The sequence below is a fragment of the Microtus pennsylvanicus genome, chromosome 2 (genome assembly GCF_037038515.1).
Source record: "Microtus pennsylvanicus isolate mMicPen1 chromosome 2, mMicPen1.hap1, whole genome shotgun sequence".
Taxonomy (NCBI): Eukaryota; Metazoa; Chordata; class Mammalia; order Rodentia; family Cricetidae; genus Microtus; species Microtus pennsylvanicus.
Genome location: NC_134580.1, coordinates 142,853,162 through 142,868,204, shown reverse-complemented (window position 1 = coordinate 142,868,204; position 15,043 = coordinate 142,853,162). Strand labels below are relative to the sequence as shown.

General features: G+C 54.3%; 1 protein-coding gene across 2 annotated transcripts in view; it reads left to right on the top strand.

Moving 5' to 3' along the window:
• The window catches only part of Ripor3 (RIPOR family member 3), a 67,152-nt gene that overhangs the window by 30,125 nt on the left and 21,984 nt on the right, over positions 1-15,043 (top strand). For both annotated transcript variants that reach the window (XM_075963146.1, XM_075963147.1), the window contains exon 2: positions 10,218-10,333. In XM_075963146.1, the coding sequence (XP_075819261.1) occupies positions 10,227-10,333 (107 nt within the window). In that variant the 5' untranslated portion in view covers positions 10,218-10,226. The remainder of the gene's footprint in view (positions 1-10,217; positions 10,334-15,043) is intronic.

Genomic DNA, 15,043 nt, shown 5'->3' with positions numbered 1-15,043 from the left:
TTGGGACCCACGGACCTCACTTTGAGCGTGTGAACAGAGCCTCATGCTCCTTTGGGTTATCCCTGTTGGTGAAGCAAGGAGGCAATTCTGAAGGTGACCAGTAGGGGTCTCCCTTGCTGGAAAAGAGGTTTGTGCTCTAAGGGCTGGAGAGATAGACCGCAGCGCTTCCCAGCAGATGTAGAGCTCTAGGTTCTGTCTCCTGCACTCCAAAGCAACACCCACCACCTCCACACTGGGAGAGAACACTGGGTTCTAGAAAACATTCTGTCCTTTTGGGAAGAAATCACCCTGTCGGGGAGATGAGTCGACCATCTGGCATAGTCTCTGAGAAAGGACGGAGAAGGGAATGGAAGCGCTGCGGGCCAGGGTGGCGCTTGGGCTAGGACCCAGGTCCTGGACCGGCCCGTGTCCCCCCAGGAGCTAGGACGAAAGAGAAACATCTCACTGGACTTGGAAAATCAGAGCAGGCTGTCTGCAGCTCTCTCGTGACTTGTTTGTTGTGGAGTGACCAGATGGCTCATCTCTGGTTGAACACTTGGTCCCTTCCCATGCTGTGAACAGTCTTGGTCAGCAAGCGAGCAGGCTGGCTGGGGAGCCCAGAGCTCTAGGTTTTGCTGGCCTCACGGCCAGTGTCGGCAGAAATGGCTGTCTTATGTCGGTCTTCACCTTACTGGGACAGGACCTGGTGGTAACTTCATGTATGTGTGATGTGTGTATGTCTTCATATATGAGTGCAGGCATGCACACTCCAGTCTGTGTGTACAGGTCAGAAGACACCCTGCTTCTACCCTGCTCCAGCAATACAGGCTTTCTTTGTTGTTTCTTGCTGTGTGTGCCCCTGGCTTCTGAACTTCCAGGGATTTGCCTGACTATGCAGCCCATATCCCTGTAGGAGCCCTGGAAGTGCAGATGCTCCTGTAGCCAGATGGATGTCTGATGGATGTCTGTTCTGGGGACCCGGGCTCAGATCCCCACACTGGCACAGAGTGCACTGCACGCAATGAGCCTTCCCCCCAGGCCTTGTGACTTTATTTTTGAGAAGTAGAAAGGGACATAGGTTGGTAGGCATTGAGTTCTTGACTGTCTTGTCCTGTTCCTCCGTGAGTCATTGCAGAACCTGGCTGCCTCCTCCTCCTCCTATCTCCTCTTCTTCCTCCTATCTCTTCTTCCTATTTTTTTTAATATTTATTCATTTATTATGTATACAATATTCTGTCTCTGTGTATGCCTGAAGGCCAGAAGAGGGCACCAGACCTCATTACAGATGGTTGTGAGCCACCATGTGGGTTGCTGGGAATTGAACTCAGGACCTTTGGAAGACCAGGCAATGCTCTTAACCTCTGAGCCATCTCTCCAGCCCCTTCTTCCTATTCTTATTCTTAGTCTTTGAGATGAGGTTGCATGTAACCCAGGCTGCTCTCAAATTTTCTGAGATGTCCGGAGGATGGCCTAAACGTTCCTGCCTGTCTCTGCCTCACAAGTGCAGGGATCATAGGCAGGTGTGAATCACCACATCAGGCTTGCAAAAATTCTCATCATAAGAAATACCTAATCAAAGGCTGGATATGGTGACGCACGCCTTTAATCTCAGCACTTGGAAGGCAGAGGCAGCTGGATCTCTGTGAGTTCAGTTCCAGGTGGGTCTGTATAGTGAGTTCCAGGATAAGTAGGGTTATGTAGAGAGACCCTGTCTCAAAAAGGAAAAAAGGGGCCAGGTGGTGGTGGCACATGCCTTTAATCCCAGAACTCAGGAGGCAGAGGCAGGCAGATCTCTGAGTTTGTAGACCAGCCTGGTCTACAAAGCCAGTTCCAGGACAGCCAGGGCTGTTACACAGAGAAACCCTATTTCAAAATAACAACCAAGCAAATAACCCCCCTGGAAAAAAAGGGAAAAAGAAATACCTATTCAATATACTTTAAATATTAATATATCAAACCAATTAATATCCCCCTGCCATGAACATTTTTGTGCATATAACCATGTTATCCCGCCTCATGCCTTGACAAAACCAGGGGAGGGAGGCAGTGATTATTTCTTTGCACAGGAAAAGACTAGAAAAATTGTATTTTTTTTTAAAGAAAAACAGATGTAAATTATCACATTCTTAGTGTCAAAAGTGTTCCTTGGGAATGTTTGAAGAAGCAGTGTCTTATTTTGTATATAGCTACATGTCACTGTACTGAGATAACCCTGAGTCTAGGGTTTAATTTTTTCCCAATTGTTATCACCGTAGGCATGGCACACATGCATGATGTGTGTGTGGTCAGAGGGCAACTCTGTGGAGTCAGTTCTCTCCTTCCTTCACCCGAGTCCATCCAGGATGAAGTTCCGGTCGCCAGGCGTGGGCAGCAAGCACCTTTACCCCCTGAGCCTTCTTGCCTGGCCACATTCAAGGGTTTCCTCTGTTTTTCGTTTTGATACTGGGGATGGAACCCAGGATCTTACAGATTCCAGGCAGTAAGCTGAGCTACACCCCAATCCTATCTTGGTTTCTTTTTTTTAATCATTCTGATGTTCCTGTTTGTGGCCCAACACTTAAGGCATACGGGATGGATCCGGGTGTGGTGCTGCACACCTTCAATCCCAGCACTTGCGAGGCAGGGGCAGGCGATCTCTGTGAGCTGGAGGCCAGCCTGGTCTACATAGCAAGCTCCAAGACAGCCAGGACTACATACAGTGACCCTGTCTCAAAATAGACAAAACAAGCTAGGTGGTGGTAGCACACATCTTTAATCCCAGCACTCGGGAAGCAGAGGCAGGTGAATCTCTGTGAGTTTGAGCCCCGCCTGGTCTAGAGTGAGTTCATTCCAGAACAGCCAGGGCTACACAGAAACCCTGTCTCGGAAAACCAAAAACTAAAAAAACAAAAACAAGATAGTATGGGTGGAGGGTGGGCTGGTGAGTCGGCCTGGCAGTTAAGAGCACTGGCTTTATCAGAGGATCTGGGTCCGATTTCCAGCACCAACCCAGTGGCTCAGTAACTTCAGTTCGAAGGAATCTGTTGTCTTCTTCTGACTTCTGTGGACACCAGACATGCACAGTACACAGAAAAAAGTATATGCAAAACACTATACATCTAAAATAAAAATAAGTTTGAGGGGTAGGGAGTGGAGAGCCTGCCCTCCTCTACTGCTCCAGTGCACACCCTAGAGGCGCCTCCTGGAATTGCCATCTTGGCCGATAAGGCCCTGCTGGAAACTGGTCACTGAGGTGGTGAGACAGCAGTGTGTATCACAGGCTGAGGACCATCACTTGGGGAGCTGATTTCCTGACCAGACTGCACGGAAGCCTCTTGCCCAGGTTGGGTGTAGCCAGCTGGTGGCTGGTTTTATCTATATTTTCAGCTGTTTTGCTTTCTCTTTTATGTTACTTTATTGTGTTTATTTTTGTGGTACTGGGACTAGAACCCAGGGCCTTTCGTTAAGCTTCTCAAGCGCTCTGCCGCTGAGCTATGTCCCCAGCTACAGCAATATCTAGAGTCGCATTGGCTACTGGATAGCCCAGGGTGAAGGGGTGGCTGATTGCCTGGGTAGATTGGGCTCGAAGAGGTGGACTCTGGTGTGTCTGAGAAAAGGGGGTCTTTGGTCATGGTCTCTTGCAGGGGACAGGGGCTGAGACACTGCTGGTTGCAAAGTTGCGAGGAGATGTAGGTTTTGGCAGGGCACTCTCCCTCTGAGGGGAAAAGTTTGTCCACCCTAAAACACAGGCGGGAACAAAGGAGAGCTTGGTCACGTGTGTCTTTTCAGGCATGGGCATGTTCACATGGATATGTTTTCACCTGTGTGTGTGTATGCACACATGTGTGTGTGCACGGAAGGCCAGAGGTTGACCTTAGAAGTTTTCCACAATGTCTCTTCACTATGGCAGTGAGAACCAGACCTTCATGTACGCAAGTCAAGCGTGTTATTACAGAGCTACCACGCCACTCCACTCAACATCTTGAACTCAAACTCTTCCTTCTGGTGTCAGCCATCCCTCTACACCATATTCTGAGGATCACCCGCTTTTCCTTTTGAGGGCCAAGTGCAGACTTGCCTTTCCCTCTCTCCTACGTTCAGCTGGAAATAGCTATGCTCACATTCTGTAAAGTGGGCAAGGTGTTGTGTGAGCCATTTGGGGGACCCGCCTGTCCATCCACAGTACGGGCCCTTAGTGAGTCTGCAGGTTTTGAGAGTCAAGGGCTGGGCACAGGTTGAGCAGGGCAGGAAGGTGTCAGGGCTGTGCTGGGCAGAAGAACCCCTGATCCTTCCTCCCATGGCTGCCAGGGCCAGGCTGAGACAGGAGTTCTGCTCTAGCTGAGACCTGTGTTTAACACCTGTTAGACACAAACACACAGTCTGCTCTAAACAGAGGTTTCCTTAAAATAATTTAGCAGCCGGGTGTGGTGGCACATGCTTGCCACCTCCGCATTCAGGAGCCAGCAGCAGGGAGTCAGAAAGTTAGAGGCCAGTAGGAGCTGCATAGCAAGACCTTGGATCAAAAAAAGTAGCAAAATCAAACCACTGCTACCCCCAAAACTTAACAAAACCACCAATGAAGCCAGACTTTTTCTCTGAGAGTTTGACCCCCAGAAGTTAGGCTTGGCAGCATGCATCTGTAACCCTAGTTCTGGCAAGGCAGAGACAGATATATTTGTGGGGTTCACTGGCCAATTCGTCTAGTAGAACTGGCACGCCTAGTTAGTGGCCAGCGACAACTGTATGCCCAGCGCCTGCATACAGTAGGTACTTAGTATATCTGACTGTGGAGTTTGAATAGCTATCGTCTCCATAGACTCATGGGTTTGAATGTGTGGCACTATTAGGAGGTGTGGCCTTGGTGAAGGAAGTGTGTCACCGCAGGGGCCGGCTTTGAGGTCTCATAAGTTCAAGACTGCCAGTGTGACACAGTTCACTTCCTGCTGCCTGTGGATCGAAATGGAGGACTCTCGGCTCCTCTCCAGTACCACGCCTGCCTGCACACCACCATGTCCTGACATGTGACGATGGACTAACACCTCTGAAACTGTGAGCCAGCCTCAGTTAAATGTTATCCTTCATAAGCGTTGTCGTGGCCATGGTGTCTCCTCACGGCAATAGGAACCTTAAGTAAGACCCTCACCGAGCAAGCAGATGGAAGGAGAAACCTCAGAAGTATCCCTTCCATCATTCACTAAGTCACCACTAGGTCACGCCCAGAGGTGTGCATGGAACAGAAATGGTCCAGTCTGGGAACAGAGATTCTTGTGAAGGATGTAATGAGCCCTGACCTACAGTTATGCAAGCCAGTATGAGGCAGAATGAGGGATAAGGCTTCTCCAGTCAGGGCTTGCTCAAGGATGTCTCTGGAAAGAAGTGGCCTCAGCCGTGAGCCCTGAAGGCTTAGAGGAGGCTTCAAGGGAAGACCCTGCAGAAGAGGAAGCTGGCAGAAGGGCAGCCCCAGTGGAGGGCTTTGATGGAGCAGAGGATCCACTCAGCTGGGGAGGCGGTCAGGTTTTTTTCCTCTTCCAGGCAAGTCACGTGAGCATGTGGTAAAATGAGAGGTTGGCTCCCTCTGGGGCCCCTCTGGGTCAGACAGTCTGGTTCCAAGGCCTTCTGCTGGGTCATCCACCCCTCTTGTTTAGGCTTATTCCCATCCGGGTCTGATTTACCAGTTCCTCTCAGGCCGTACCAAGGGAGCTATTTCAGAAACTGCCAAAGGCAATTCGAGCCCCGGCCATCATTTAGGAGAGAAAAAGAGCCATAAATGAGGGACTCAGGCATAAAAGTAGCCGAGCCCCACAAGCCTGCCATGCTAAATTTAGCCACTTTGCCTCGCAATGAGGTGAAATTGCAGGTTTCTGGTGGGCGGTGACACAGGGTGACTGTGGACAGAACTTCTGCTTCCTGTGGCTGCACCTAAGGGCAGAGGCCCAGTACTGTCCCCAGGGTCCCACAGAGTCGGGGAAGCAGGTCCACATGAAGCCGCCTTCAACTGGTCTGCAGGGTCCCAGCAGTACCGGGCACCAACCAGAGCCAGGCAGCAAGGGGCAGGACTGAGAAGAGGTTGCCCTGTCTGCCACCAAAGGTTTGGAAACCGCAGCTGTTGTGCCTGCTCCTCTGTCCAGGGGTCCGGTCGGTCCTGACTGCTCACCTAGCCTCCTGCAGACAGTTGGCTGCCCAGGGTGACTCAGAGCCACCCAAGGGTCCCTCTGCATAACCAGGGCTTTCCTGTTCCCAGCTAGCAGCTTTAGGGCTAATGCCAGCCACGGCAGAGGAAGTTGGAGGGGCCAAGGGTTCTCCAAGGGCCCCAGTTGCCCGTCTTGCTTTTCGCTTTTGTTATCCCTGTGTGCAAGCATCAAGGATGCTAGAATGTTCCTGGGGCTTGTCAGCATCTGCTCATGAAATCTTGAGCTGGCCTGTTTTAGTCCAGGGAGCCCAAACTCAATCTAGGATTGGGAAACTACTCTTACCTGGCTGGCCAGGAGGGGGCGCTGCTGGATGCACAGATCAGTTGCTATGTGGCCAGGGTCCCTTCCAGCCCTGCTCAGTCCAGGCTCTTTCCTCCCCTCAGCTGCGGGTTCATAGGTGGGGGGCTCTTCGGTGCACCTGGGGAGGTGAGCGCAGCTCAGCTCCAGGGTAAGGCGCAGTGTGCTGGCTGGAGTCTCAGCTCTGGGGTTTCCCGTCAACAACCTTGGAGGAGCCATCCTCTCCCCCCAGCCTATTTTCTTTGTTTCTCTTGTTGCTTTGAGACAGTGTCTCAATATGTAGTTTTGGCTTGCCTGGAAGTCATAGCTATCCTTCTGCCTCAGCTTCCCAGGTGCTGGGACAACTCCGGTTTCTTTTCTAAGATTTTCTTATTTTATGTGTGTATGTGTGCCTGAGCGCATGTCACCAGTGTGTGTGTGCGTCGTGGGCTTGCAGGAGCCTTCGGAGGTCCGCGAGAAGAGGGTGTCAGGTGCCCCGAAACTGGTGACAGGTGATTGGGAGCTGCCGTGTGGGTGTTGGGAACTGAACCCAGATCCTCTGCAAGAGCAGCAAGTGCTTAGCGGTTGAGCCATCTCTCCGGCCCCAGCCTCAGCTTCTTTATCTAAGAGGGCTAGTAAGAGAACTTGTGTTGGGTTAACGGACCACGGTGGTCGGGCAGGGAGCAGGGTGTGGGCTGTGAGGCCTGTGGGTGTGGGAGTCAGTCGCAGGGCCATGTCTGCAGCAGGGCCCGGGATAATAGTAATCCAGTAGGCACTGGTTCTGTGATGGTGTCGTTGGTGACTGGGGATGTGGCTCAGTGGGTAGTGCTTGCCCGGCATCTCTGAGGCCTTGGGTTCTGGCACCACACTGAGTGTGTGTGTGATGCCTGTCGTCTCAGGAGGTGGATGTAGGCAGATGAGCCTTAACTACATAGCAAGTCTGAGGCCAGCCTGGGCTCCATGAAACCCGTAACGCAGTCCTGAGCACAGCCATACCCTTTCATTTCCATATCGCTCAAGTTCCTTTAGTTCTGAAGTGGCTGAGCTGAGCAAAGCTGACAGATGTGTGCGGCCTGAAAAGGCAGGTGTCCCACCTGACCCTCCATCTTCCCTTTGCCTATCTTGCCTGGTGGTCATTGTTCTATGGGGTTGCTGGAGTATTAGGGGGTAGGTTCAGCCTCTCTTGTGGGTCTCAGGTCTCATGAACTGGAATCTTTTGGATACCCCTGAGCCCAAACAGCCACTTGACGGAGCCTTGCCAAGGGGGAGGGCAAGCCCCACGGTCCATCTGTGGTGACTGCAGGATCCAAGGATTCTGGGGACAAAGGGTTCTGACCCCAGCCCAGACCTGGAGATCCCATACAGGAGACACCCAGGAAGGTTGGCCAGGATAGGTAGCCAGGGCCAGAGGATGGAACTGTCCAGGAAGCCAGTCCTTGGGGGCAACTGCAGAGCAAGAGGCAGGTCTCTGAATTGCTGACTCCCTCACAGTAAGATGAGTGGGGTCATAAGGCCTCATAGCACTGGCTTGTGGGGAGCCCTCTCAGGAGGACAGTGGGTGTCGCTGGCCTGTGGGGACCCCAGCCTCCTGTCCCTACTAGCCTTCAGGGGACAGTGGCTGTTGCTGGCCTTTGGGGACCCCAGCCTCCTGTCCATAGCCCTCAGGGGACAGTGGCTTGTCGCTGGTCTGTGGGGAATCCCAGCCTCCTGTCCCGAGCCCTCAGGGGAGTGTCTGTTGCTAGTCTGTTGGAACCCCAGCCTCCTGTCCCTAGCCCTCAGGGGATAGTGGCTGTCGCTGGTCTGTGGGGACCCCAGCCTCCTGTCCCGAGCCCTCAGGGGACAGTGGCTGTCACTGTCAGACACTAGGACTGTTCAGCGTCTGGACAGAAACTTAAGACTTTGGGAACCCCAGGGTGGCCCCTCTCCTGGCTCCCTCTTTCCCTGGCCTGGCTGTGGGAGAATGTGACAACCATCCTAGACTAGACTGAAGGTAGGAGACTTGGTGGGTTGGTGAGACCCAATAGAAGGAGGGACAGCCCAAGCTGGAGTGTTCATAATTCCCATTGTGGCTGACTGAAGCCAGGAAGGGGATGCAGTGGCTCCAATGCCTCCCTGAGCTGGTATAAGCCAATGGCAGGGGTAAGGCCGTTCTCCTTGGGGAGGGGGCTGTGTCTCTAGTGATGGTACCTGGAAGCCAGGTGAGACACATACACTCCTGGGCTCCAAGCTGGCTTTGCAGTTCCCCACTAGGGTCCGCAGAAGGTCTCCACTGCCTCTCTGACCCTCAGTTTCCCTATCTGTGCAACAGCCATCAGTAGCTCCTGCTTCTTAGGAGGTAGGGTGGATTGAGTAGGGGAACTTATCGGCTGTATTTATCACAGGGCTTCACCCCTCCTCACACTGCCTCAACTTTCCCATCTGTGTGGAGGAAACAGTTGCCCCTGGACAGCCAGCAGGGACTCAACAGACACCGCAAGACCCCTTCACCAGGGCAAGAAGTTGTTCCTTTGATCCATTCGGGGCTCTGGTCCCTAGTCAGTGCACAGTGAGTCACACACACACACGGACATGCACATACACATATACAGGTACACACCCTTGTGCACGGGGGAACTCCCAGCACATCTAGCTCTTGGTTCCTCTGAGAACCTCTGAGCCCATTTTAAAGTTGTAACCACCAAGGCCCTGGCCAAACCTTGACTGGAGCCGAGGCTGGCTTTGTGCTTCAGATGCCTTCCTGTATACCGTGCTGTGGGGCGATGCCATGGGCTAGGAGGCAGGCAGGGAAGGTTTGCAGGACTGCACAGGCGGGCGTGCAGAGGTTATGCACAGGGCCTTTGAGCCACTGACAGAGAGACTCTAAACGAAATGCAAGACCAGCACTGGGCAGCTGTGGGAGCTGTGGACTGAGGTTGCAGCATGCCTAGGAGCGGAAGTGAAAGAGAAGCCGGGGACAGGGTTCCAATACGGGGCAACCTGTATTGCTGGGTGGAGATATTCCTAGGCTGTGTGTGGACACTAGCATCCCTGCAGTCCTCAGGCTGGTACCACCCTGGCTAAGGAGCAAAGTATGAAATGGCAGCAGCCGAGATTTAGGTTAGATATGAAGAAGTTTCCGATTGCCTGTTCTAGAAGATGCCAGCTCGCTGTACTGTACTCCCCAGGGATGTGGGGCCATTTTTCCATCCTGGAGATGGTTTGGGAAAAAAAGAGAAGCTATGCCGGCCTCCATGGGCTGGCCTCATTACAACCTGGATCCGAGACAGGCAGTGGGCCCAGGTTCAAAGCAGCCCTGACGTCTGCCACCGTTGCTTCTGATCCACCCCATGACTCCTAGGTACCTCTGCCTAGCTGGGAGGCCAAAGTCCTCCCTAGAGGGACCTGGCTCCCTGGGGATCCGTGTTCTGCACACCCCCCCCCCCAGTTCTACCAGGGGCTGCCACCCTGTTCTATTTCCAGGTCACAGCTCTGGTGTCACAGGACCTTTGTCCACATGCTACTGTCTTGTTGTGCGCTCAGTGTGCCCAGTACAGAGCTGGCATCAGCAGGCGCTGGGCTCTGACTCCGCAGGGGGCTCAGCAGGGAGGGAGAGCAAGACAGCCAGTGGGCTGGGCATGAAGGCAGACAGAGGCCTGGCTTTAGACCCCACAACTGCCGCTTGCCCCCCCCCCCCCCGGCTGCCCCACACCTCCCCCATGCAGCCGCAGTCGGCTCCTATGGGAGTGGTGGCACACTGTGTGCCAGATGCTGCTGAAGATTGTCCAGGCTGAGACTCCCATCCTCTCCTCGCAGGTGGCAGCCATGTCTGTGAGGTTGCGCTTCCTGTCTCCTGGGGATGCCGGGGCTGTGGGGACCGTGGGCCGCAGCGCCTCCTTCGCAGGCTTCAGTGCACAAAGCCGGAGGGTCTCGTAAGTGCCGTGGGAATGGAGGGCGCAAGTGCATGGGGTTGGGGCACCGGAGCTCAGCCAGCGGCCTGGGACGGCCAGCTATGGGGGTACATCCTTTCCTGGACAAACTTGTCATTTCCTGCCAGCTTGGTCCACATCGTCTCGTGTCCATAGTCCCCCTGCTGAGCTTATCACCAAATGAGAAACCTGGCTCAGAGAGGTAGCGCCATGACTCCAGGGTCACACAGCAAACTGTCTTCCCAGTTGGCCTTAGCCTCCTAGGGGTGGAGTGTGAAGGAATGCTCTTCCTGTTTAGAAGTCTGGACGGTGTGGCCCGCCTGTCCTGGCTCTGTGGCCTGGGGCAAGTGACTTCACCTCTCTTAGCCCAGGTTTTCTCACTTTTGAACACAGAAGGGGCGTGGCTTCCTGTACGGTTGTTGTGAAGGCGAGTTAACACTGGGCAGGCCACTGGCTCCAGCTGCTACACTGGGGCCTGGGGGTGGGGCTTTCTGATGACAGCAGCTGGCTCAGCCTTGTGGGTTGGGCCTCGAGGATTAATCCCTGCCTGCCTCTCCACCCTGGCCTCCTCCATCCTGTCCCCATGAGTCCCTTCTGCCTCTGGGGCCAGAGCCCCAAGAGCTCAGGCCCACCAGTCCAGGTTCCGTGGTCTTAGGTGGACACGGAACAAGCCCCCAGGGAACACCAAAGGCACCTGAGTGGATGGGTGGGCAGGTCCCCACCAGAATGGGCACAGAGCCTCGATGGCTAGTCAGCTGATCAGCAACCATTTTCTACAATGCCACACACCCGTGCTTGTGCTTAAAGACCTCAGCCACCCTCAGACCTCAAGGTCATTCTGGCCTCATGGCCAGGGCCCTGAGTTAACTTAGCCCGAGCTTCAGCCACTCTGATCTTTCTCTCTCCCAGGCCCTAGAACATGCTGTGTGTCCTGGCGGAATATTCTGCCCTGACCTATCCCTGCTGTCTCGGCATATCCTGGGGAAGACTCCAGGCCCAGCCCAGCCAGGTGCCTCACTCACATCCACCCAACAGCAGCCCTGCGAGGCTGCCTGCAGGTTCCTCTCTGCCCTGGCCTGTCCCATCTGAGCTCTCCCTAGAAGAGTCCATGCCTGTCTCAGGGGGGCCCTCCTTCCTCAGCAGGCAACAGTGGGGAGGGACCCAGGCCTTGCCCCGCTTGGATCCATCAGTGGAGTAAAAGGAAACAAAATAAATCAACTCAGCCATGGCTGGTGCTATGCTGGGCCTAAGACAGGGTGCAGAGGGAGGTGGTATAGCCCAAGGGCCTGAGCGGCAGAGGCTTCATTCAGCAGGAGCCGATGGCGGTGATCGGATGTGAAGACAGCAAGTGCGAGGGTCCTGAGGCATCGAGGAGCAGGCTGCGAGGCACGTGGGCTGTGGTCAGAGAGGGAAGGAACACTAGGGGACACATCCTCAGTGTCCGGGACCAGTGAAGGCTTGGGCAGAAGTTCTGGATGGGAAAGTTTGGCAGAGACCCATGGTGATTGGTCTTAGTCGCTGACTATGAGCTTTGGCGAGGACAGTGGGTGACTCTGTGGGGAAGACACACAGCAGGCGCTGCATAAATGCTGCTGGGAGGGGCACGTGCAAACCAGAGGAGCCAATGCTGTTTCTCAGATCGGTCCTCCCATGCTGCTTCTGCCTGGGCCTCCTGGAACCGGACCTTGGGGTCTGTATGTAGAGCTGGCCTAGGAACGCACAGCCTGGGACCATCTCAGATGGCTCACTGAGGCACGGAGGTCTCTGTGTGGTTCAGGAGGAGAGGAGGGGCTGCTGGCCATCACTAGGCATTGACCAAGTGTTCTTCATGGCCACCTGGTGACAATCACATGCCACATTTCCATCCTGCAGCTGGCTTTTAGGTCTTAGAACATCCCATATCCATGGGAAGTGTCCCCTCACGCCCCATGAGGACTTCTGTCCAAAAAGTCCCAGAAATCCCCAACTCTGCTGCCCCTGGACTCCTGGAAGATGGAGGTGATTCAATTCTCTTATGATACCTGTGATGTCTGTGTGTGGCCTAGAGAAGTGAGCCCTGATGCTGCGAGGGTCTGGGTTCCCAGGGCTGCTTGGGCCTTAGCTGCTCCTGAGGTCCTGAGTAGATCCCATTAGCTTCAGCCTGGGAAGTCTCCTAAGATTGAGAAGGTTGCCCATGGTGATAGTGAAGAGGTGTAGCGGGTTTTTTGTTTCTTTTAGCTTTTATTTTTATTTTGTATATACCAGTGTTTTGTCTGCATGTGTATATACCACATGCATGCAGTGCCCACAGAGGCCAGAAGAGGGCACTGTATCATCTGGAACTAGAGTTACAGACACTTAGGAGCTGCTGTGTGGGTCCTGGGAATCCAAGCCAGGTTTTCTGTAAGCAGAGTCAGTGCTGTTTAACTGCTGAGTGGTCTCTCTAGCCCCTGCATGGTTGTTTTAATTTCCTTTCTCTGTCCATCTCCCCAGTGTCTGACACTGGTTTGACCTGGATTGGGGTTCAGGTCTCACCTCTGCCCCTTATTCCCAGAGGTGAGGGGCCACACCAGGGTGGCTAAGGCAGAATGACCCTGACAGCCCAGCAGGGCTCCACTCAGGGCAGGACACACCTCTGTTGCACCCTGCCCACCCAGCTCTTTGACCAACCGGGCCTTTCTACCCCACAGATACAAAATTCACTTAGGGAAGTTATCTGATCACTTAGTACGAAGGCGTGAATGGTTGCTATCGTACAGGCATTTCCCTTTTGCAGGCTCTGTGGGTGGGAGAGCCGTGCCAGCTGCCCACAGTAGTTTCCACCAACAGGCACAGCAGCAGCTTGGCATCCAGGGCTGTCCTCCCCAGGAGTGTCGGGCAGGTGTCTCTGACGCCAAGAGTTGGGGCGGGTCATCAAACTTGGTTTTAAACCACTGCTGGTGACCGACCCAAAGACCCATGGAATAGCGCGTCTGAAGCACGCGGAGTTGAGCCTCAGCGTGGTAAAGCTGTCATTGTCCTCCCATGGGTCACGGGGCACAGGACCGTGGCCAGCCTGGTTGATGGGCATGCAGTCAGGAGTCTATGCGGTCAGTCCAGGGACTGCCCTGCCTGGAGGCTGGGGACAGTCATGACGGTCAGCGCTGTTTGATTGCCTGTGATCACCGGGCATCAGGCTGCACGTGCCTGGAAGCCTGTCCGGCAGGCCTGGGGCTGTTTAATATTTACTGAGTCCTCCTGAAGCTGGTGACACACATCCACCCCCAGAGGCTGCTCCCAGCCCTGTGACACCAGCCAGCCATGCAGCATGCAGCCTCATTTCACCAACCAGGTTGCGCTGTGCCAGCCCTCGGAGCCACTGTCCTCAGAGGCTCAGAGACAGCGCTGGGCTTGGAACCTCCAGAGCCCGAGGGAGAGGGAAGGGGTGGGCCTGTGGACCCCTGAAGTGAGCTGCAGCACCACCCAGAGCCACCTCCTGCCTCACTGTCCCTCTGGCTGCCTGGACTCTCATCTGTCAGAAACCCACTGTACCCTTGTCTGCAGTGTGGCCTGTCTGTGCCTGAGATGGCAACTTTGTGGAGGACCCGGTCCAAGAGGTGGGTGATGTGGCCATGGGGAATGGGGAGAGAGAGGAAGGGGATGGAGAAAGGGCTTTGGAGAGTCATCGACTACAATCTGTGAATGTCAGTACCAGAGACAAGCAGTGGTGGCATATCCTCTCCCGGGCACTGCTGGGGGGTGGGGGCGTCCCCTCCCTGCCCACTTCGCTTTTTCTCTTTTCTTCTCAGTGTTAGGTCCTGTCGGATAGGTTTGTTCCAGTCTTATCTCTTCGGCAAACATGTGGTGCCTGCTGTTTACCAGACGCGGCTTGGGGTTCTTTGTATTTATCAGTCCCCAGAACCCTCCTGGCAATCCCAGCCCTGGACCCCCACTTCACTGAGAGACAACTCCAACCCAGAGAGACTCCATCAGTGGCCAGGGCCACACAGTTTGGTAGTGGGAGAGCCAGATACTGACCGCACCAGCTGGCCTATATCTCTCAGGGCGGGCGTTTGTTTGTCTTTGTCAAGGCTCTGTCCCGTCCTGTCCCCTGGAATGGTGGTATCTGTATAGCAGGGACTTAGCAAATGTCTGTCATGTCACTGTCATGACAAGGAGAGGGGCAGGCATCATTACCTCCCCTCTACAGGTGAGGAAACCAGCCGAGTGGGCTAAGAGCTCAGAGTCTTGCCACTGCAGTTTGAATACAGGGGCTGAGTAGGGGCACAAGGCCCTCGTGGGCTGGTATGTGCTGGGCTGTCAGCTTCAGGGACTCTGGGCGTAGGTTGGTCCCAAAACAGGGTGACAAGCAGACCTAGTTTGAGTAAGTTGCATGTCTGTGTTGTGTCTCCCACCTGTGGAATGCTTAGCATCTCACCCAGCCAGAACTAGCCCAGTGACTTTTCCCAGGGCTGAGGAAAGAGCAGAGCCATGTCCCTGTGCCCCACCCCTTGCCTGACTTGCTCGCCCACAATCCTCTGCCTCCCGCTATAGATTGTGACTCTCAGGGGGACCCAGGCCACCAGGGACTGCTCAGTGAGCTCCTATCTGGATGGACAAGCCCTGAGCACCTGGGTTTTAAAAGTGCACTTGTGATGCTGAGGCAGGAGGACAGAGTGAGATCCTATCTAAAAAGGAAAGAACCATGAAAAAAGGTTCAGGGACGTTAGAAAGAACCCAGAAAAGCCATGTCTT